This window comes from Seriola dumerili, unplaced genomic scaffold, assembly GCF_002260705.1.
Source record: "Seriola dumerili isolate Sdu_G_001 unplaced genomic scaffold, Sdu_1.0 BDQW01000017.1, whole genome shotgun sequence".
NCBI lineage: Eukaryota > Metazoa > Chordata > Actinopteri > Carangiformes > Carangidae > Seriola > Seriola dumerili.
Genome location: NW_019174272.1, coordinates 14,245,963 through 14,268,811, shown reverse-complemented (window position 1 = coordinate 14,268,811; position 22,849 = coordinate 14,245,963). Strand labels below are relative to the sequence as shown.

The following is a 22,849-nucleotide window of genomic DNA, read 5'->3' as shown; positions in this document are numbered from 1 at the left end:
AAGCTACTAGCCCTCTCTCGCTGTCACTTCTAGTCGCGTTGCTCTCCTCCCCAGTAATGTTAAATTTAGCACCGAAAAAAACATAATAGTGGTAATTTAAATAGCGGTTCATGGGATTTATTAACCCTCAGGGGTCCCTCTGTCCTTTTTTGGACATTTTCTTCACTTTTCTTTTTTGATTTGCTGATCATTTTGGCTGTGTTACAGCTGAAGGTATGGATTTCTGCAAGAAAGTGTCTTTTTTGACATATTTTTAAAATCTAATGTCAGTTACTGTTACACGTCTATTATACACTGGTAACACATTTTGTACCCTCTGGGGTTCCTCGCGTCCATAAAAGGACACACAAAGAAAATGCTATAAAATCATCATATATCAATATTTTTTTCTGCTTTTTTTTGCATACATCTCTTAAACCACTTCAGTTCTGCTCAAACCTACCAAATGTTTATTAGTTTTCAGGATTTTAACCTTTTAAATGCCAGTTTGAAGACATGTTGCCTCTTGTTTTATTAAAAAAAAAACAGCACAGAATATGAGATGTTTCCCACATAATACATGATGGAGGGATGTGACATTGTTTTATATCAGAGTCTTTTATATCAAGACATTTCTCAAAAAGGAATATGATCAGGGTGACTTTTGAACACTGGGAAATAAATCATGTACTCATCCCGGCAGTAGTCCCCGTGGCACTCAAAATTTCCCTGGAATTTTCTTAGTTTCATTTAATGTTTTGTGGTCATGGTTGGAAGACGGGATGTGCGAGTTTAATAAGTAAACTCTAGATTTAAATTATTCTAAAGTTCGGTGGAAAATGACTCTCTTCTCCAAGTGGAAACACAGGAGAAGATGGGTGATGCCCATGAAACATGCGCCAGCCCCCAGGGGATAAAACAGTCGTGATCAATTCACACATGGTTACAAAGTCAGAGAAGTGCAGAAAAGCCAGAAAGGTGAGAAGAGGTCAGATGTCAGTTCACAAAAGTCAGAGAAACCCAGATGACAAGAAGATGCGAGAAACGAAGCTAAAACCTAGAGGCTGAAAAGCTGAAGCTAGAAAACGATGCAGAAACTAGAAGCTGAGATCTTTGCTCAAAGCTCAGAGTCCCGGCTCAAAGCCCGGCTCTGTAACCATGTAAACTCTTAGCTCTAAGCTGCTAGCCACAAACTCATGGCTCTTAGTCATTTTTGCACTTTTCGCATCTTTTATTTTTCTTTACCACAAGCTCCAAGTAACGTCATTTTTGTCTACATGCACGATCTTTTATTTTTATAAGCCAAGTCAAGACCAACTGAACCAAAACAACAGAAGTGCCTCAGAGTAATTTTGTAACTTTTAATCATCATCAAGTTTTCCTTTTTGAAGATTTTGACAACTTTAGAGTCATCTGGTCAACGCCAGTCTCCTCTAAAGTTATCCAGCCAAAGTGAAGAGCATTAGAGTTTATTTCGCATCAACCCACAAGAGACACCAGCAGATAACATCTGCACGACCACCTGCAGAGAAGCCGAGCAGGAATCAAGAGTGCCTGAGACAGAAAGTCTCCTGGCAAACTCCACCAGAGCTGAACCGCTGAGACACCGGCAGAATCCGTCATCGTGATAACGGGACATGGCATCCAGGAGAATCCACCTAGATCCCGCGTCTCCAGGGTTACCACGGAAACCACAGCCACCTGGCTTCCAGCCGAGGGCCTTCAGCTACAGCGCAACTCACAGTAGGCCGGTCTTAACACTCTGCTTATGACTGGGTTGATGTCGAAATATAGTAATATTTAATCATCAAACCTAATTCGTAGATGTAGCATCATTAGCTGTATAGCCATAGTGTATAGCCATAACATATTCTCTCCCTCCATTGCCAACTCATCACACTGCTCATTTCATTATTATTTTCATCTTTATGATTATTACACCTTGCATTTACTCTGTAGATAGTAGTTTACTTAATAAACTCTTTTATTTACACCCAGTTGTTGTCCTGTTGTATTCTTTTGACGTAGAGACTGGAGATCCATTGAATCGCGAAGTCATGGCTTCCGATACGAGATTGATAAATTTGGCAATGAAGTAATTCACTGTTGTCCTCCTAGAGGACTGGTGCCCCATCTCAACAAGAGTAAATTCTAAAATATGGCGTTAACGCTACATGTATACGCTATTGACATTATTAATATCTGCATTTTTTATAGGCTACTTCTTGTTGAGAAACTTGTAACTTCAATATCATTGTTACGACATCAAGTTGGTCTAGGGGAAAGGGGAGAATTTGAATTTGAAGGAGTCTCATGTTTCAGGATTTCAAAGGTTTATTGCCAACACAAAGCACAGTGTAATGTCAAGGAGAGCCAAGGCCAAAGTAACAAGCAGAATGATCCTACTTAGAACAAAAAAAAAAACACAAATGTAAAACTAACATAAGAAGAAAGTTTACAACACTGACCTCCCTGACCATCTCAAAAACAGGAGAAAAGAGGGATTAAAACAAAATGGCAGCTCTCCCCTACAGGCTTCTTGGCTTCCTCTTAGTCAAAAATTTAAACAAATTTACCAAGCAAAAAGTACTGGTGGGCACAGAACGTGCATTCACAAATCACACAAATCATATAGACAGGTAGGCTGGCAGGCAACAGGCAGCATGGCAGAGAGGTTGAAATGCTGCTCCTCAGATGCTTATATAACCCAGGTCACTAATCAGCTGCAGTTACATCTAAAAGGAGGGAGGATCCAGGGGTGAGGCCTGCAGCACCTGAGGAGCAGCACAGATCACATCCCTACCCACAACACACAACTACAAACACCAATCAACCCATACAAACATTCCTGTTGCTTAACCTTAGCGTTAAGTATCACCCTAGAAGAGGCATCTGCCACCACATCTTTTTTTATGCTTAATGTCAATGTTCAAGTTCTGTGCGATGAGTGCCCACCTCATTAGCCGTTGGTTGTTGTTGAACACAAACGGGTTGTGATGTGTGTATACCTCCACAGGCATTGAGTTGGATCCCACATACACTTTGAATTGTTGTAGGGCAAGCAGCAGTGCCAGAGTCTCCTTCTCTATAGCTGAGTACCTCATCTGATGTCTGTTGAATTTGCGGGAGAAGTAACAAACTGGATGAGACACTCCTTGTTAACGGAGGACTGCTCCAGAGCCCATATCACTGGCATCCACCTCTATCTTAAAAGGCTGAAGCAAAATCTGTGCAGAAGTGAAGGCCGCCATCTGATTTGGGACTTAAAAGACAAGAAGAACTCCATTCTGATTATCCAAGATGAATTTTACTTCTTTCTTCATAACCTCTTCTTTTGTTAGATTCATACAGTAGACACAGTGATGCATTACCAACATTAATATCATGCTCTAACACTGTTGTGTGTGAGGGGGCATCACCAAAAAGAGCTGGATAGGCCTGAAGTAGAGCCTCAATGTCTGCCTTCTGTTTATCAGTTAGGTGGGTAAGGCAGTGTGAACAAGTCAGACAGTACCTCAGAGTTGAGTAGCCTGGCACACTGCCGACTGGCATCACGTAACTCCAGATCATCTTCATCCATACTATCGGGTGTAGGGACAGTGACACTGAGGAAGACACAGGAACAGCTTCTACCAGGGTGAGCAGGCTTTTTCTGCGGACTCAGGAGAGTGGTTATCTCTGATATAGAAGGTTTTAACATGTTAATTTGGCACAGGATAGTTTGGGGGTCATCACATAGTCAGCATCAGATACTTTAGAAAAACGAGCAGAGAGGACTGAGCCAGAAGCTGGCAAAAGAACTAGAACCTGGTCACCTGGTTTGAAAGATCTGGGAATAGCCTTCTTGTCATAGTGGCATTTCATTCTCCCCTGGGAGCATGAAAGAGTTTTCTTCGCCATCGAGTGGACCTGGTGCAGGTGCTCACGAAACTGAAACATAATCCAAAACATTCGTTATCACAGACTGTTCAGAGGACATGAAGGTTCTTTCAGGACCTTTAAAGGACCTTGAATGGAATGACCAAAGACAAGGTCATTGGGAGTGAAACCAAGGGATTCCTGCTTAGCTTCACATATGGCAAACACCATCACTGGTACTCCCTGCCAACATTGTGTTACTCAGGTCTGGTTCTTCCTTCAACCGATGAGACTGGACTCTAGTAAGAACACTGGCGGAGAACAGTTGGTGTCTCACACAGTTCATCCAGTTAATAATCTGATTGTTGAATCTCAGTCACCTTTGGAACAGGTTTCACTTTTCCTCCAGCAATGTCATTTCCCATAATGAAGTTGATACCTTTTATGGGGAAGGAACAGCAACATCAAAGAAACCACTGACAAATTATGACTTAACATGCACATGATGCAAAGGAGCTAGACATAGTCCATTTCAACACCTTGAACAAGAACACTGGCATGACATGAGGACTTTTCACTCAAGGACACAACATCTGACAAGATCAAGGACCGGGATCCACCAGTGTCTCTTAAAATTCTCACAGGCCGCTCATCTTCAGGCTTTCCTGTTAAGGAGACAGTACAGTCAAAGATAAAGGGTTTAAAACAAGGGTCAGGCTCCTCTGTGCCTCTTCAATGCACTGAGGTTGGACAGTTCTGATCAACCCTACCCCGTTTGGTTTCCTTTCCTCAGATGATTGCTTGCGCTTTAACACTCTTCACTCATCAATAACATGGCCAGGTTTATGACAATAGAAACCGACTTTGGGCAGAGGACAATGGTTTGTGCTGAGAAATTTGAAGGTCAACTTTGTTTTGAAAGGGGTCCCTTGCAGAAGAGTTGTCACGATGACTAGAAAAAATAATTTCATGTGTCAGTGCAAATTCATCAGATACTACTGCAGCCTCTTTTAGTGTAGACACTTTCTGCTCATTTAGATACACAACAGTCTGCTCAGGCACACAGTTTTTGAACTCTGCCAGTAGAACTAGTTCATGAAGACCACCATCTATGAAAGAGAGTGAACTTCTCTCTAGCAAACTCCACAAAGGTTTGTTTTGCTGTTTTCATGTGGTTACGAAACTGTATCTGTATGCTTCAGGCACAAGTTCATATGCAGTAAGAGTAGCATTCTTAACAACATCATACTACAAGCTATCTTCAAAGGACAAAGCTGAACAAACCTCTTGGGCTTTACCAACTAATTTACACTGAAGTAACAAAGGCAAGACTTCTTTAGGCCAGTGAGGCAGCAACATGCTCAAACACATTGAAGTATGTGTCGACTACTGATTTTCGAAATGGAGGCACCAATACGATTTGTTTGCTGACATCAAAAAAACCTGGGCTTAGAGGACATGGGTACAGTAAGAGCAGGCCTATTTGAAGCTAGAGAATCAGCAGCTGACAGACTGAAGACATTAAAATCCACTGTGAGCTCTAAAGGTGTGCCAGAGACATTTGCTTGCAACTCTGGTCTCTGTATTTTAATTTCTTTCTCTGCCTCCAAATTCAACTCCAGTTCTCTAAGTCTGAGGGCTATCTCTGTTTCTGCTGCTAACTCCAGTTACGAAGCTCAAACTCTGCCTGACGTACTTGGACTTTATCTTCCTTGGACCCATGAGTGAGGGAGTACCAAAGACAGGTGAAGTGTTTGTCTTTCCAACCTTTCCTGGACTCCCAGTAGCAGGCACTAGGTCTATGTGTATGATTCTTGTTGTGTGAGAGCTCCCAGGTTCAAAGCCCAGATCAGCTCCAAATTATGTTACGAGCCCAAGTTAGTCAAGGGGAAAGGGGAGTAACATAAAACTAAATCATAATTGACATATTAATTTTATGTGGTGTGTTTGTCTAAGTGCCCATTAGATGGCAGTATTAAAGCACAAATGAAACCCAAATTGAGCAGAGGAGGAGGAAAGGGAATTTGGGTTCAGTTAGTCTTTGATTTCTATCTAAACTGATTAGTGGAGAGAGTGTTTTCCCGTTAAACTCCACATTTGTGTTTAGAAAGAAAATGTGACTGGATGAAAACACATATTTGGTCTGTTCCTCTGGACAGGAATGAGAACCTGTAGAGGATATAGAGACGGAGCAAGTGAGGGGGCGGAGCTGAAGTGAAGCACCTGTACCACTCATGGATACTATATAAACGGATACATAACTTAAACAGATGTCACTCAAACCCGCTCAAATCTACTCTTCATGATGTTTCATTGCCTCAGGTTGTCTTTCACAAGTTTTAGTGATTTAGTCATGAGCTTTAACTAATTCTTGACGTATAACGCAGACCTCAAAATAGACATTTTGCACATCAGTGAGAAATGAGTCTCATTCTTCCTTCTGTACAGCCCTTTGCATTTTGAAATCCTTCTTAGTGATTCAGCATACTTATGACTGATGTTGCAGAATCTGGTCTTGTGAGGTTGCTAGCTGACCGTCTTGTTTGCTTGTTTGTTTGTTTTTTTGTCTCTTAGTGTTCTGCTTGGTTAACAAAACAGACAAAATTAAATCTGTGCGGTAGATGAATAAATTTGTAAATAATCCATCCTTCGGATATTTACAAGACCGGCGAACTGGTCGGGAGCTAGCTGATTAGCATGCTAACTTCCTTAGAACGTAGAGGCAAAACAAGAGTTAACATTGGTGGCCGCTCTCAGTGAGTAAAGGAATGAAGTTTGTTCTGAACTCAACGTTTCTTCTGGACTTCTAAACAGCTGTTAATGCTAACGCTGGATAAGTAGCAATAACAAAACTTACAAATAGCTCCTTTAAACATATATGCTGACAAGACTTATAATGAATAATGTTTCATGTTATAAAGTGATACTGACTTTTTCTTTTTATTGTATATGTATATGTGGACATACAGGGAAAAAAATTAAATTGCATAACACTTTTTAAACGTTCTCTGAGATGTCTCTAAGCAAAAAAAGCCCAGAGTTCAAAGGGTTAGAGAAAAATAAATGAGAACTAATATTTTCTAATTTATTCTAAACATGGAGAGAGCTTCATGTAGAAGTGCTCAGCCACATCTCTTTGCTCTTAGAAATAGTGGGGCATACAGTATACAAGTTAAAATATTCTAGTGAAACCTGGAATTATTAAAGTGGGAGAAAAACTGAACAGAATTAGAATAAAAAATAAAAAAGTATTCGTCAGGCCTCTGTAACAAATGGAGCTTTCCCTCCCTCCTTTCTGTGTCTGTCTGTTAATGAGATCCAGACAGAGGAAACGCTCTCATGGATTTAGATAGCACAAGACAAATTCTGCTGCCATTTTCAGCCCTCTCCATTTGCATCCCTAAAATTGGAGGGAGATGTAATTAGGTCCCAGTAGACAGACAGAAATACAAAATGTCAGCATTAGAACAAGTCATCCATTAGAGAGGAATAAACACTCAAGAAATCAGCCATAAGGTCACACAGACTAGGCGCTCAGATGACACAAACATAATAGGCATATATTGCACTGGAATAATGTGCAGCAGGCTAATGGAGAGGACAATAAGCTGCTGTGGATGAGTGAATGTCACCGTGTTGTGTGTTGTGGCTTTAGAATTTGATTTATTTATTTATTTATTTTTTCTCCCTTCAGGTTTAATTTTGAAGATGAAACGCCGACAACAAACTTTGACACATTCCCAGCAGCGATTCTCACGGTCTTCCAGGTAAAGGTCAACCCCATTCAGCTTTTTATCCTGCTCTGCTTGAACCACTGAACTGGCCTTAGAAACCAACCAGTGTCTCCCCTGCAGATCCTAACCGGAGAAGACTGGAACGCGGTCATGTACCACGGGATTGAGTCACAGGGGGGCGTTCATGGGGGAATGTTCTCCTCCATTTACTTCATTGTTCTCACTCTTTTTGGAAACTGTATCCTCCATCGATTCAGACAGCCTCATAGCTCTGTGAAAGAATTGTAAATATTGATTCTGTGTTTATCAGTCATTTGACTTTTTCCTGAAACCACAAATAACCAGACACACTCCTCAATGTCTTCTTGGCCATTGCTGTTGATAACCTTGCAAATGCCCAGGAGCTCACTAAGGTGCAGTATGTCTTCATAGCTTGAGATATCCTGGCTTCATAAAGGTTTCAGAGTGAACAATGAAACTGACACTTTCCACTGCTTTTGTCCGTCAGTCCCATTCTCATGCACACGATATCTCGGTAATGCCTTGATGGACCTGCTACAAATTTAGCACAAACATTCATTTGGACTCAAGGATGAACTGATTAGATTTTGGTGATCAAAGTTCAACGGTAAAGGTTATGGTTACCTGACAACACTCGGTTTTGACCTTGTGAAAATTAGCACAAATGTCCTCTTTTTGGTGGTCAAAGGTCAAATTCAGGGTAACTTCACAAAACATGGTTTTGGCCTCCTGAATGTGGTATCTCAAGAACGCCTTGAGTCAATTTGTTTAGATTTGGCACAAACATTCACTTTGGCTCAAAGATGAACTGATCAGATTTTGTCGGACAAAGGTCAAAGTTCAAGGTCCCGGGTATCTGACGTTCTCGTGAATGCAATATATCAGGAGCGCCCAGAGGGAATTTCATTACTATCACACTGTGACCTCACAAAACAAATTCATTCACTAATTATGACACAACTTAACTCTAATGTCTATAACGATAAAATGAAGTGATGACATTTTATATCCAAAAGGTCAAAGATCAACTTAACTGTCATAATGACATCATAATGTTCTGCTAAATCTCTTCTTGCCATTATTAAAACTCTGTAACTCAGGGGAGAGACTGTGAACAGATTTCCTGTAACTTGACTGGCTGGCGGAGGAAACAGTGATTCTAGTTCACATTAAAAACCTACCAGGAAATTGTAGGATGGGACCCACTGAACTGACGAAAGACGTTTAATGTGAAACATCTTCAGTGTTGCGTTTCACTGACAGTATTAACAGCTTTCCATAACAGGAAAGTGCAAGTGAAACAGCAGGTAAACTGGTTAAAAAAGGACTTGCTGTATGTACTGTTTGTATGTATGTTTTTGCAAATACTGTCCAGGATGAAGAGGAGCAAGAGGAGGCCATTAATAAGAAACTTGCTCTCCAGAAGGCCAAGGAGGTAAAGGAGGTCAGCCCCATGTCAGCTGCTAACATTTCCATCACAGCGTAAGTCAACCTCTTCTAATGTTTGTTCCGGCGTTCTGAAATTTTTGCTCTTTTACTTTATAACCCAGCACACAACCAGAGAAGAAAAACACAGGGATTCAGGAGTTTGTTCTACAGCTAACTTGCTGCCCACACTAAAGCTAGTTCACCAGTGCAAGGATAAAAAAATTTAATATGTTATTCCCTCCATCTGCTCTGTTATTCAATGCCCAGATGTCTTTTTGCTTGTAGTACATACAGAAGAAAGGCAAAAACACAAAACAGCTATGTATGTGGAACAATTAAATAATTCAGTACAATATAACAGAATGTCAACATCCCTACATACTTATGATTCCTCTTTATTTTTATGAAACAAAATGGTCTGAATTTTCTTTCATGATATCTTCATGTAGAGTCTCTGTTTGATTTCGCTCTTGGGTTTCTTTTCCCAGGTCACGACCATGTGTTGAAACAAAATATAATGTTGATGAACTTCCTCACATCCCAGAAGCCTGTACTATGAAGCAGGTTCAAAATACCCAATATGATCACATGACAAAAAAGAAACAGTAGGAATAAATTGTAATTATTAAGGTCAGACTGAAGATATATTGTAAATAAGTGCATTAATTATCAGTAAGTTTCTTACTGAGCATTTTCTCTTTCATCTGATGATGAACAAACTGTTATGAACATGTGAAGCAGATTAAACAGTTAAAGTTGATGTCAGACTTTGTGCTGCTTGATGAGTCAGTCTGACTGAAATGTTCATTTATAATCATGGACCTATTAAACAGTGTGTGGATAACTGTTGGTTTAAAGAAGATTAATGAATCTGTGTTCAGTTCAAATGAAGCTAGAATAGGAGAAGTGATAAACTCTCCTCTGTTTGTTAGAAGCTCAGTCAAAACCATCCACTGATCTTTACAAATATCTACTGATCTTTATTATTGATCACTTTATTGTGATTAAGTTTTTTGTCCCTGTCAGGATCCTGTAGGAATGATGACTCAGTTTTTCCAGTGATCTGATTGGTCAGTAGTTTGGCTGTTGACAGGTTTTGATCTGATCCTCTGAAGTTAACCTGCCACGAGCAGGTTAGGAGTTTAGCATCAGTTACCATGGTGATTTACCCCAGTAACAAGTGAGCCACCGTTGTAGGACTGAAAACCCAGAGTTAAACCTGAAGTTACCTCCATAACCTCAGATCCTGCTTCAGTGTACAGGCCTCAGGTCTCTGTCTCCCAAGTGACCTCTGCTGTAGAAACATCACAATGTCAGCAGACAAAACACTACTCACAAGTTAAAAGACAGATAGATTTACACCCCCTTAAACAGCCAGTATATTCATGATATCCAATTATATTTTGGCATACAACCACCAGCATGTATGATATTGGGAGTGACAGATATTTAACTAAACGCTTTTCAGAACAAGCAACAACACTTAAGCTGTTGTACAATTTTTCACATGGCTAATGATGGACTTACTGTTGACTCTCCATGCAGTATATCATAGGGTATAATAAAATGTTAACTAATATTTCATATATTTATTGGTGTAGTCATTGTATTGTTTTACTTCTTGTTAGTTTAGTTTATCCTTGTTTCATTATTTTTGTTTATAGCAATCAACATAAAATGTACCGAACCATAAACATGACGTTGTTGTAAACTCTCCTTTGCTGTTCTTCTACAGATACTGTTGTGTGTCTGTAGAGGAACGGCAACATGGTCTGTATAGTGCTCTGCATTCTGTAACGAACTGTGTTGTTATGTATTTACTGTTAAGGCTCATTTGTGAACATAAAGGTTGTGTAACACAAACAGAAGGTTGTTCTTCCCAAGGCATGAATAATCTCATTGGTGGAGTTGAACCTCTGAGTTTTTGGAGCTCATCATGTATCTAAGTGGCTGAATGGCAATGAAGAAAATTTGGAGAAAGTAACACTACACAATTTAAGTTTTACTATAGCTACATAACCAACGTTAGCATTAACAGCTGTTTACTTAGCAGTCTTGTCAAGAGCTTCAGACGCTTGTATTTACATAACAAGAGGTTATGATTAGGGATGTCCTGATCAAGTTTTTTGCCCCAGATTAATATTCAGTATCTCCCAACACTGAGCCCTGATCTGATACTCTGCACACCTAAAATACACTGAAATTATTAAAATCAAGACCCTGTATATGCTTGACAATTGAATAGCTCTGCAATGCATAAAAAAATCTTGAATCCTTAATTAATTCCTTAATGTTTTTTACTATTATTTTTAAATCATAAGTGGAGTTGATCAAGTGCAGTGAAGCAAAGCAATGACAAGGGGAAAATATCTGTGGTAAAGCCAAAAGCTGTCTGATAAAAGGTCTTGTAGATGGTCACAAACCTTGTTGTAAAGCTCTGGTAGGGTAGTATGGAGAGGGGAGGGTGCACCGTGGCTCCAAAAGTTGGCAAAAACCAGTGTTCTCTACCGCCACGGTGGCCTGATGATCCAAAGTGATTAATTCAATGATCCGCTCCGTAATTTTTTTGGTCTCCTGCTGTCTCGAGGAAATTTCTCTCTCCTTTTCCAGTGTCTGTCCCTCTGTCTGAGTTAGCTGAGTGAACTCACTGTATTCCCTTGAGTGTTTATTTTTTAGATGCCATATCAAATTGATAGTATTGAAGTCAGTTCTCTTACTGCCGCGTCATGAAATGCTTGCAAAGTAGCTGTTGGACTACAATCACTTTCCATTTTAAAATATTTCCACAGTGCAGAGTCCTGCCTCAAATTGTGGGCTAGCTGGTTAGCATGCTAACTTCATTAGAAGAAAAGAAGTGATAGACATAGATGCAAAACAAGAAATAACAGCTGCTAATTCTGTAGCAAAAGCAAAACTTACAAATAGCTCCTTTAAAACAACAAGACTTAAGTTGACTTTAAGTAGGTGTGTGGCTTTGAAGTGTGAAGCAGGGAAATTTGATCAAAATACAGGGAACATAACAACAAACACAACAATCTGCAGTGACCTTAACTGATCAGTATTTTCCATAAACAATAGATAGAATGGCAATGTGCAATGTAAGAGGAGAATCCACAGAGAATTGCCACTTGACTCTCCAGTTCCCTTCAGCTTTATGGAGCTTTTAAGCATCTTTTACCTCATAGCTTTAGCATAGTTTGTCTGGTTTGTCTGTCTACAGTCCAAAAAATGCAGGTTTGCATAAATGACTAGTCTAAATTGCCTGTGGGTGTGAATGTCAGTGTGAGTGGTTGTCTGTTTCTGTGTGTCAGCCTCTCGCTCAATGTGAGCAAGGATCAGCTCCAACGCCCACCATGACCCTCAGGAATAAGCGGTGTGGATAATGGATGGATTATCAACTACAGGCAGGCAGACAGACAGGAAGTTGTCTAACAGCTCTGATAAACCCACTGTGCACGACCTGCCCAGCACAACAAAACAACAGACAGACAAAGTTAGAGAAGAGAGTTAATAAGTGAACACAGTGGAGAATTTAACAGTTAAAGAACGAGAATTTTTTTCTCAGGAGTTGTTGGAGACCAAAACAGAGCTAAAAGTAGAAATGCACATTCGATACAGTTGGATATGTGTAAATAGGCCACTGCTGACACGTTTGCCATAGCATGTTAATAATAAGGTGATAATATATCAGTGTTGTGTTTTCGGCTTGCTTAGCTGCCAACAAGTGGCCGACAACAACAACACTGCGCTCTGAGATGAAAGAGTGAGCTGCAGCTCCGAAATAAGTTTTAAAAACAATCACTGATTGAAGCGTCTCACGTTGAGGCTCTGACACTGACACAACCCGAGGACGAGACATGACAGATCTCTCTTATCAGTTTGCACGGCGGCTAGCCACTCACTCTCTCTCCACTGCATCTGTATGTGTGCTCTGTAAATGCATGTGATGACATCACTACTTGCAGTTGTGTGTGTCCTCAGTCCGAACAGAAAGACAAACTCAACTGGCAGTGGAAAAGGAGACAATCGGCTTTTATTAGCGAGTTTACCCGCGTTTAATAAATCTGCTTATACTTGATCATTTTGGTGGAAAAAGGGAATCAGTGTCGGTGGAAGTTCTGGCCCATAATTCAAACCAGTTGCACTTGCAGTGGGTCCAGTTAAATGAACTCTAAATCTAAAAGATGTCTTACACGTTAAAATACAGTGCGTCATTTTGTCATCAATGAAGCCACAGTGATGATACCAAGTTTCTAGTCCAAGGGAGCCAAGTTCATCTGTTCTCCCATCAATAGATTTCAATGGATCAATGGACTTAACATGATTGCCTATGATAGCACAATAATACTGTACTTAGCTGCTGCAACGAGCTCCGATATTACAGTGTTTTTGTTTCAGCTCCACCCATGAAATTATTCTTTATCCAGACCTCTTAAATTTGATTTGCCTTTTGCATCAGCAGTCATAGTGAAATGTTGCTCGTTAATAGATTTCAGTGAAACCCTCCTGTCTCATAACTGCGCTTTAAAAGTATTTCCCTGAATTGTAAGCAAAACCTGAATCTAGTGAAATCAGACTGACCTTGCTGTCACCATGGCAGCCAAAATGTGCCCCACAGCCCATTTGTGTGACATTTCCTTTCTGGTTCAGTCTCAGTTCTGTTTCTGAGCTTTTACTGTTCATTGCACTGAAATGTGATGGGAGGCTAAAGGACAAAGAGAAAGCAGAGAAATGTTGAATGGTGTCTGGCTGTTTCCCTGACTTCATCCTATATGATGTCCCCCCCTCCCCCATTTTTGTTTTGTGCATGTGCAGTTTTCTAACACGCAGTCGAGGTAACGCGCATTCTAGCAGCTCATCCATCTGCAGCGTTAACTCACTGTGAGTTATTACCTCTCTGATACAATTTCTAAATCCTCCCATTGCCCCTCTTCCATCGCTCCTGCTCTGCTGCTACACCCTACCTTCTCCTGGTGCGGTCATCTCATCTTTCTGTGTGAATTGTCCAGAAGAACATGACAGCTCCTCCGTGCTCACATCTTGTGACAGAGTTGCGTGTGTGTTTCAGTATTTCCATTCCTTTGTTCTGTTTTTATTATTTCCCTGTGATCAGCAAGGGTCACCAGTTTGTGTTTCAGTGGTCATGGTATCTGACTGTGTGTGATCAGCATCCTGTCTGAGAATTCTTTTTTGATCTCAAGATACTGCATATCATTGTTCATACTGTGTGTGATATGATTCATCTCCCAAGCTGGTTGTAAATGCGTGTTGTACATTATTACAGATGAAGAACTGCTAAACAGAAACACAGACAGATGCTGAGTGACTAGAAGTTGGACACAGCAGCTGTTGAGTCATTCAGTCTTATTTGTAATGAGTCAGAATGACGAAGGCTGATAGTAAAAACTAGTGGAATGAAACTCTCATTAAAACTTAAAGCTGGAGAAATATTTTTCATATTGTCAACAATTCCCATGAAAGCACATCAGTGAGAACACATTGAAAATCATAGAGTGTAAATAAAGATGGACCTAGCCTCTGGGACTTCACCCACAGGTTTTTGAAGAGCGATTTTGAAGCTCAGAGTGAGCTGCCCCACCGTCACCATCTTGGCAGTGTCTGACTCCACCCCTAACCCCCAGCTAATCCAAAAATGGGTAAAGAGGAGGGGCATTGTTTGGAGCTGAGGCTTAGGTGCATGCTGGTTTGTGGGAAGCATATGCTCACCCACCTGTCACTAAAAGAGGCCACGCCCTCAGCTCTCTATAACTTTAGTCCTTAATGAAATGTAAACAGGTGATTTATATAAAAAGTTGTCATGAAGGAGGAAATTAGCTCTAGAGACCAAAACTGTTTTTGTACCAGGCTGCAAAACTACAAGGACCAGCAGTTTTAGGAAATTACTAATCATAAAAAAAATGAAACTCTACATTTGTGAAGTTTAAAGATTTATGTCTTCAATAGGAACCAATGAACCTATACTGACAGTGTAGGGTTTTGTTGTCTTTTCATTGGATTTGTCGACAATAAGAAAAAGTATCTTTAAATGCAACAGGAACACTAAATGAAGCCTTACTAAACTGTAACCATGACGAAATAGTTGAAAGCTGTGAATTTAATTAAGGTGTCTTTGTAAATACATTGATTAGGCATTAACAATAATATTTACTAGATTCCTTGGACTTTACCACTAAGAGTTTCCTTTGGGAGGTTGCTACAGTTTCAGCAAGCAGGAAGGGGCTGGTCTCAGATCAGATCACTCATCATCACTCTCTAATTATAAAGCAGCTTTAGGGCAAATTGTTGTTGAGGATTTGTTCGAGCTGTAATTTAATTTGTGTAAATTTGACACGTCCTCTCAAGAACTAATGACTGAGTTGGAGAGACTGGAATTATTTGGCTGTGCAGTTTAAACACACTCCACTGAAACCAAGGCTAAAAATAAACTGTAACTCCAGTGATGACACTGAAGTTTAGGTTTCAGCAGCAGGTACATACACACACCTGTCACACAGTCACCTGTAAATAGGTAAATAGTCACACATTGTTGACTTGTGGCACTTGCGTAACTCTGGCTCTCTGAGTAGTGTGATGTCTCAGTATAGGATATGCCCCTCCACACTGTAGGTTACTGTGCGGGGAGGCGTGTCCTGTAGTGAGACACTGACACTAACACTGTGACAGAGAACTATTAGTCCAGCCAAACACCACAGAGCTCTTTAACACGAATAGCACAGGTCTGCAGTGAGTGTTTCATTATTTCCCTGCTCCCTCGCTGCAAAAACAATTTGTTTTGGGTTTTTGTATAATTTTCCATCTCTACTGTACTTGTTGTCATTTTTCTGAAGCTTATCTGCCCCTCTGTGCTTCTGTCTGTAACTTGTTTCTGTCCATTTGAAGTTCCTTCTTTCCCTCTGTTTGCTTCAATGTTGCTCCCTTTATGTGTTTGTAGGAGTTATGTCTGCACCCCAGTCCATCAATACCTGAGGTAAACCCAACCGCCTGCTAGCAAGGTGGTGGATGATGATGATGATGATGATGATTACATGCATAAGAACATACATAATCATATTCTCATTATTTACATCCTTGAACACAAGAACTGCATAAACAAAACAGACCTGCCCTGCATTGTTCTCATGCACACCATGTTACGGGCTTCTCCCAGTCCAGTGTTGATGTTGTCCATCCGCCTCTTAGCAGGAGTTCTGAAGAGTGCAGTGCAGTTCTAAGATGAGTATGAAGAATATAACTTTAAGACAATGGAGCACTGAGAACATGGAATAAAGTTATTTTCAGTTACTAATCTGTGCAGTGAACTGATTTGACTGATTTGATGAGATGCCACATTAAACGATGGCATCATCACACGTGAAGAGATAGCACTGTTGTTAGTGCATGCGTTCAGCCATTTCACAAATACTGTATTACACAGACATTGACAGAAAACAGTTGCATGTCAGAGCATGGTGATGAGGCCATGCTTGGCTGTTTTTCAGGTGCTCTCCACAGTAGACTGTGATAGTTGAACGCAGTGCACCTTGGTCATACTGTAAATCATCCAAGCATGTAGGGACCTACTGCTGGTTTTATGTGCCATGAAGTCATGAACTATAAAGTGCATACACAGTGAATGTGTCACACCTCAAAGGGAACCATGCCTGTCAATGTATCCATTGGAAATGCTGCTGTCCTGTGTAGAAATGACGTGAAGTGAAAAAACTCAGTGTTAAATTGTAATATCAATGTTCCAGTGGTTGTGATTTGTCCTGTTCTTCTGGTTCTCCCCCAGTAAGGAGCAGCAGAAGTCAGTGAAGATGATGTCAGTTTGGGAGCAGAGGGCCAATCAGCTGAGGAGGCAAAACTGGGCGAGCTGTGAGGCCCTGTACAGCGAGCTGGAGCCTGAAGAGCGTCTCCGCCTGTCCTCGGCCCTCCACCTCCGGCCCGATATGAAGAGCCACCACGACCGGCCGCTGCTTGTTGAGCCCTGTGACAGGCCTTTGCTGGGCGGCCACCAGCACCACCATCATAAGCCCTGTCTGCCCGAGGAGGCTGAGACTGCCGCTGACCCTCCTGTGATCCACCAGCCTCGCCGCCACCACCGCCACAGAGACAGGGACCGGACCAGAATGAGAGACGAGACAAACGATAATGGTGACACTGGGGGTCGACACCACGTCCATCACAGTCGCTCCAAAGACCACGACGGCAGCCGCGGCAAAGAGGGGAAGAACGAGAGATCCCGCAGCCGAGAGGGAGGCAAGAAGCATCACCATCAGAGCTCAGTGGACGACAGCGGAGGTGGAGGTATCAGGCCAGAGAGAGAACATCGCCATCATCACTCACATCGCCAGTCCCGAGGGGGCAACGGGACAGTGAACAGTGGAGGGAGGGAAGAGCGAAGATCCCGACACAAAGATGGATGTAGTTCTCACAGGGACGGGGATGTTAACTCCAGAGGAGACAGCGGTGCCAACGGAGAGAGGAGGAGACATCGGACTCATGGATCCAGGGGCCAATCCACCGCTGAGGGAGAGGAGTTCAATGAGAGAGAGAGGAGCCAATGTCACAGGTGAAAATGATCTAAGCATCCAAATACTCTTTAATCTTTACTATCAGTGAACTCAAATGCCTGATGAGGTTTGTGGTTCTCACACGTTCATCACTACAGATCTCAAAAAACATACATTAACTAACTTTTGAACTTAATTTAGATGGAAGATTAAATTGAAATCTAAGATGTAGAAGTATCACTGTGCTAAATATTTTTAGGAGCTTTTTCCTTTTAGAAAGAAAACAAAACTGGATCAAATATGTTGGATCTGCATTTACTATGAAACCTTGACTTCCTCTCATTCTGCAGCGAGCTCACAGTGTGAAATGTCCCATGGTGTTTCTACTGGTCTGTAAATGTTTAGTCATCAGTTTTTGCTGAGTCAAACAAAGTGTCACAGACAGTGGTGACAAGTAGCTCAATCCACTGTTTCCCATACATTGATTTATTTATGGCGCCTAACCACAATGTCATCACTGACCGCCACAAATGATTTTCTATTTTTTTACTATTTCAAATGAGTCAAATCTTATTTCATCCTAGAGAACATTGATTGACTCACTCCATCCTGATCTCTCTCACTCTCTCTCTCTCTCTCTCTCTCTCTCTCTCTCTCTCTCCATGTGTTCTTTGCAAACAGAAATGATACGTGTTTATTTGCATATGGATTGCCTGTGGAGAAACATTAAAGGGCCACAGCACAAAATTCCTTTTCGATCTGATACCAAGTGATACAGGGCCTGAATCACCGATACCGATACTTTTTATTATTAAAAGCGGCTTCTGTATTTTCATGCAGTGGAGAGCAGTGTCATGATTTATGAGGTATATTCATCAACAATAGGCTAAATATTAATACATATTAACGAGCACTAAATGATTTGCCAGAGGTCTGCAATCATTTTAAGGATGGTAGAATTTATACCTGCGACCTGTGAGACATGGGTTTGATCCCAACTGAAGCAGAACAGAAAGTGGCTTCATTCATTCATGCAGCACTTTGTAAAAAAGTGATAAATGGATGACAGAACTCCTCTTTCATGCAGGCATCACTGAATTCATTTTTAGTTAGTGTTATTAGTTATTAGTGAGAGAGAGACAGGAGAGCTGGGAGAAGGAGGTGAGAGGGGATGGCGAGCAGCAACAGCACAGGCTGGATTTGAACCTGTGTCGCTGCGGTAAGGACTGAATTTAATGGTTTGTGCTCGACCAGGTGAACCACCGAAACGCTCCATTGTTGCTTTTATGTGTGAGAATGTTGTTCATGTTTGAGTGCGCAGTGGCACAGAGTGTGTGCACTTATTTGTGTTCACGACAACGGACCATTGTTCTTCTCAGATAGTTCTTCTCTGAAATGAGTCCAACATAGAAGAGAGACGCTGTCCACTTGTGATTGGATCATCTGAGACACATGTTAGTGCCAGGTCGGAACCAGGCGTCTGTCTCACACTGACACCAGACCCGTCTGTCAGAGCTGGACTGTCCAACTCTGTGCGAAACAATCATTGTTTACCCACCAGGACTCAAGCATAAGACATTAATATCTAAGATGCTGTCTCTGATCTAGGGATAGGTGTGGTGAGTCAGAGGGGGAGTCCCTAGCCATCTCCCCCCAGCAGGGCTCTGGAGGGGCCAACTGGCCTCCTGACCGACCAGAGGACTCAGACAACCAGAGGAACGTCAGGCGAACTGGCCAAAGCTCCATCCACATCCCTCCTGTGACTGTCACCTCCCCGCCTGGAGAAACCATCCTCATGCAAAGTCAGTAGCAAGCTGCACACATACAGTAATATGACAGAGAGGACTTCCGTTCTTAGCCACAGTTAAAATATGTACAGAGGAGAAATCATTCACTGTGACAAGAGCAAGGTGAGGTGGGAACATGTAGGTGCTCCTGACACTGTCAGTGCCAGTTTTCTGAACTCTATTTACATAGTTCAAGTTTAAAGACATGAGAAATTAAGCAGATAAGGGAAAAAAAATGGCAAAAAAGAAAGGATGAAAAACGAAACAAACTAAAGCAAGCAGGTGTACAGGGCTGAGACCAGCATCCTGACACCATTGCTAAATAGTGTATTTAACAAAGGGTTTAAATAAGCATTTCTGTGGAAGGTTGAGCTGTCGTCTTGCAGTTCACACTGACAGGATCTGCTCCATCCTTGGACTGTGAGGGACGTGGAGTCCATGTCTGTGCCAAGAGTTTTCTCAGTAATTCATTTCCTCATTCACAGCTGTTAAATTTTCTGTTTGCTGCAACAGCCGCAGCAGCTTCACATCTCCCCTGAAAGACAAAAATAAAAGAAGTGATTATAGTGAGTTGACAAAAATAAATAATATTAACATGAAAAAGGTTATATGAAATAACATAACCATCAGTAACGCTTCATTACATCTGGCACAAACATCTACTTGAACTGATTAGAATTTGGTGGTCAAAGGTCAAGGTCACTATGACCTCACAAAATTCCTTTTTGGCAACAACTCAATAATTCATACACTATTTATGAGCACAAATGTCTAATAGAATAAAATCACCAAGTGATAACATTTATATCCAGAAGGTCAAAGGTCAACTTCATAACATCATAATGTAATGTAAATACACTTAAGACCATTATTCAACACTGTAACTCAGGAAGGAGAGACTTTGATCATGTTTCCTGATACTTGACTGGTCTGCAGAGGCATACATATAACCGCGAGGCAGTGATTCTATTTTCTACCTGTCACAAAGTAAAAGATGACTCTAATCCATAAATTTCCACAGGAAGAATCAAGCAACTTAAAGGTCTTCATATGAGTCTGGAGCACAATTGTAACCCAGGGTAAAACAGGGGTTTCAGATGGTTCAACGGGGGCTGAGACTTTGTGTCAAATACTTTGATCCAATTCTTGCGTATACATGGACAGGACCACCACATATAACTCTAGAAGACAACTTCCATTCAAAACAAATAGTTGAAGCTTGCTTGTGTATCGTAGACAGGCTGACTTTGGTTAAATGGTAACGATAAAGAGTCTCTCACTGTATCAGACTGTGCCAAGAACAGATATCATTTATTTTCCCGTTGTGTTTTGAGGACAGTAAAATAGATGATGAATGCTGGGGGTTCAATGCTGTTCAGTGCCACTATGCTGTGTCTGAGATTATTGCTGAAGTGAACTATCTGTCTTCACAGTGAACAGTATTGACTGTGAGACAATGCCCGTTAATGAGAAGACTCTGGAGGATCTAGGTCAAAGCGGACCCAAACCCATCCTGCCTTACAGCTCCATGTTCATCTTTGGACAGACAAACCCGTGAGTCGCCCCAACCTGCTCTGTCCACATATTTGGGACTTTAAGCAGCGATGGTTGAAGTGATTGCTCTGGCACCCCTATACATTCCAACGTGTTGCCGTAGTGATGGAAATCAAAGATCACTAAGCAACATTTAACTCCAACAACAGCTACTTCACTATTTCAGGAAACCGAGGTCACTCTGAAGATTGCTACAATATGTCTCTTAAACTGACCTCTTGATATTTGCTTTAGAGACAATTTAAAATCAGATGAGGAGTTTGTATAAATCAGTCTGTTACTTCAGCACCAAGGACAGCGTCATGGTTTCATCAACTCAGCACAGTGAGGTTGTGGGCTGGAGAGGGAGGATGGAGGTTAACACCAGTTTGTCTGGCATGTCTATGAATTAACTGGAAAAATCTGTCAGATTATCATGTATCTTTAACAAATATACTCATAATACATAAAACTACTAATGGTATTATTAAATGTAAACAACCTGACAGTATCAAATATGACAAAAACGTCATTGCATCATGTAGCTGTCCCCTCAACCGCTGCTTAAAGTCCCTTGTTGTAGGACCTCCAACATGCTGTGGAAGTCAGACCCTTCAGAGACTGGGTGATAGCCACTCCTTTATTTAATTCTATCACTTGTTATGTCTTATTGTCATCTCATCAGTTATGTGTGAAGGACTTGGAACTGCACTGATCTGTATGAAAGGTGCTTGAATGATCTCTAAACTAGCATATCATCATATCGACATCTCTCTGCTTTCCCTCCTACTAAAACCAGTAAACTGCACCTCCTCAAGAGACCAATTCCTCTCCCTACCAGTGTCCATCCCCTAAGTGTACTTCTAAACCTTCACACACTGTCAATGATCTATACCAACACACACACAGAAGACAGTGGTAGCTGGTCTACATGCCGGACATTAACAGGAACAGTTGCAGCATTAGGTTCAGGCTCTCTGCTGACTTGAGTGCTGATGAGGTCACCTTTACTTTTGAGGTCAGGGTGTGTTTGACTGCAGCACACAGTGGAAATAAAGTATATCTACTATATCTAGTTATATCGACAGTCACATAAGAGGTTTCATACATAGCTGTCGCCTCTAGTATGCCTGTATATATAAATTTAATTCATACAGTATTATGGAAAACATTTAAATGGTAATTTTACACAATTTTCATGTTTTTCAATTTTTTTATAGTATATATCTAATGTATAGCACACAGTGTCTTCACTGTTTTTTTTGCCCTCATCACTTTACATTCACTACTCAGCTTTAGACTTAGAGCAAGTTTAGAAAATAAATAGGAGAGATAGTAGCTACTGCCACAACTCAGTCTTTGTTAGATCTGTGTCTCCTGCTCAGTGTTTTTTCTCCCTCCCTCTCTGTGTCTTTCCCTGCCTCTCTCTCTCCTCAGGGTGAGGCGGTTGTGTCACTACATTGTGACTCTGCGTTATTTTGAAATGTCCATCCTGGTTGTCATTGCTATGAGCAGTATCGCTTTGGCAGCAGAGGACCCTGTCTGGACGAATGCCCCCCGCAACAATGTGAGACACACGATGCACATGAATATAGACATAAATACACACAAATGTATGTAATACTCAAGAAAACTGAGCAAAGAGCATTTCTTTTTAAAATTATTTTCTTGTCAGTGTGGTGCCTGAAACAGGGAACACATAACTGCAAACCAATATTGTACACAAATACAGTACATAGGCAGGACTAATTCAGCCTCTTTTTTTGCAGGTGCTCAAATATCTGGACTACGCCTTCACTGGTGTTTTCACTTTTGAAATGGTGATCAAGGTAAGCATGTACAATAGATGAATTCACAATTAAAGCAGTAATAACTTGAGTGTCTCTTTATCTTTCACTGCACTTTTTAAACCGTCTACAAACTGAAAGTGATGACTGTGGCGAGGACAGCGAGGCAGTCTGTGCCAGGACCTCACCTCAATGTGACAGTTATAGTG

General features: G+C 41.2%; 1 protein-coding gene across 1 annotated transcript in view; it reads left to right on the top strand.

The window, feature by feature from the left end:
• The window catches only part of LOC111227530 (voltage-dependent N-type calcium channel subunit alpha-1B-like), a 180,934-nt gene that overhangs the window by 112,023 nt on the left and 46,062 nt on the right, over positions 1-22,849 (top strand). Inside the window, exons 15-25 of the mRNA XM_022753065.1 lie at positions 7,532-7,604; positions 7,692-7,809; positions 7,917-7,984; positions 8,968-9,074; positions 13,836-13,901; positions 15,973-16,008; positions 16,813-17,592; positions 19,142-19,335; positions 20,754-20,874; positions 22,291-22,420; positions 22,623-22,682. Of these exons, the coding sequence (XP_022608786.1) occupies positions 7,532-7,604; positions 7,692-7,809; positions 7,917-7,984; positions 8,968-9,074; positions 13,836-13,901; positions 15,973-16,008; positions 16,813-17,592; positions 19,142-19,335; positions 20,754-20,874; positions 22,291-22,420; positions 22,623-22,682 (1,753 nt within the window). The remainder of the gene's footprint in view (positions 1-7,531; positions 7,605-7,691; positions 7,810-7,916; positions 7,985-8,967; positions 9,075-13,835; positions 13,902-15,972; positions 16,009-16,812; positions 17,593-19,141; positions 19,336-20,753; positions 20,875-22,290; positions 22,421-22,622; positions 22,683-22,849) is intronic.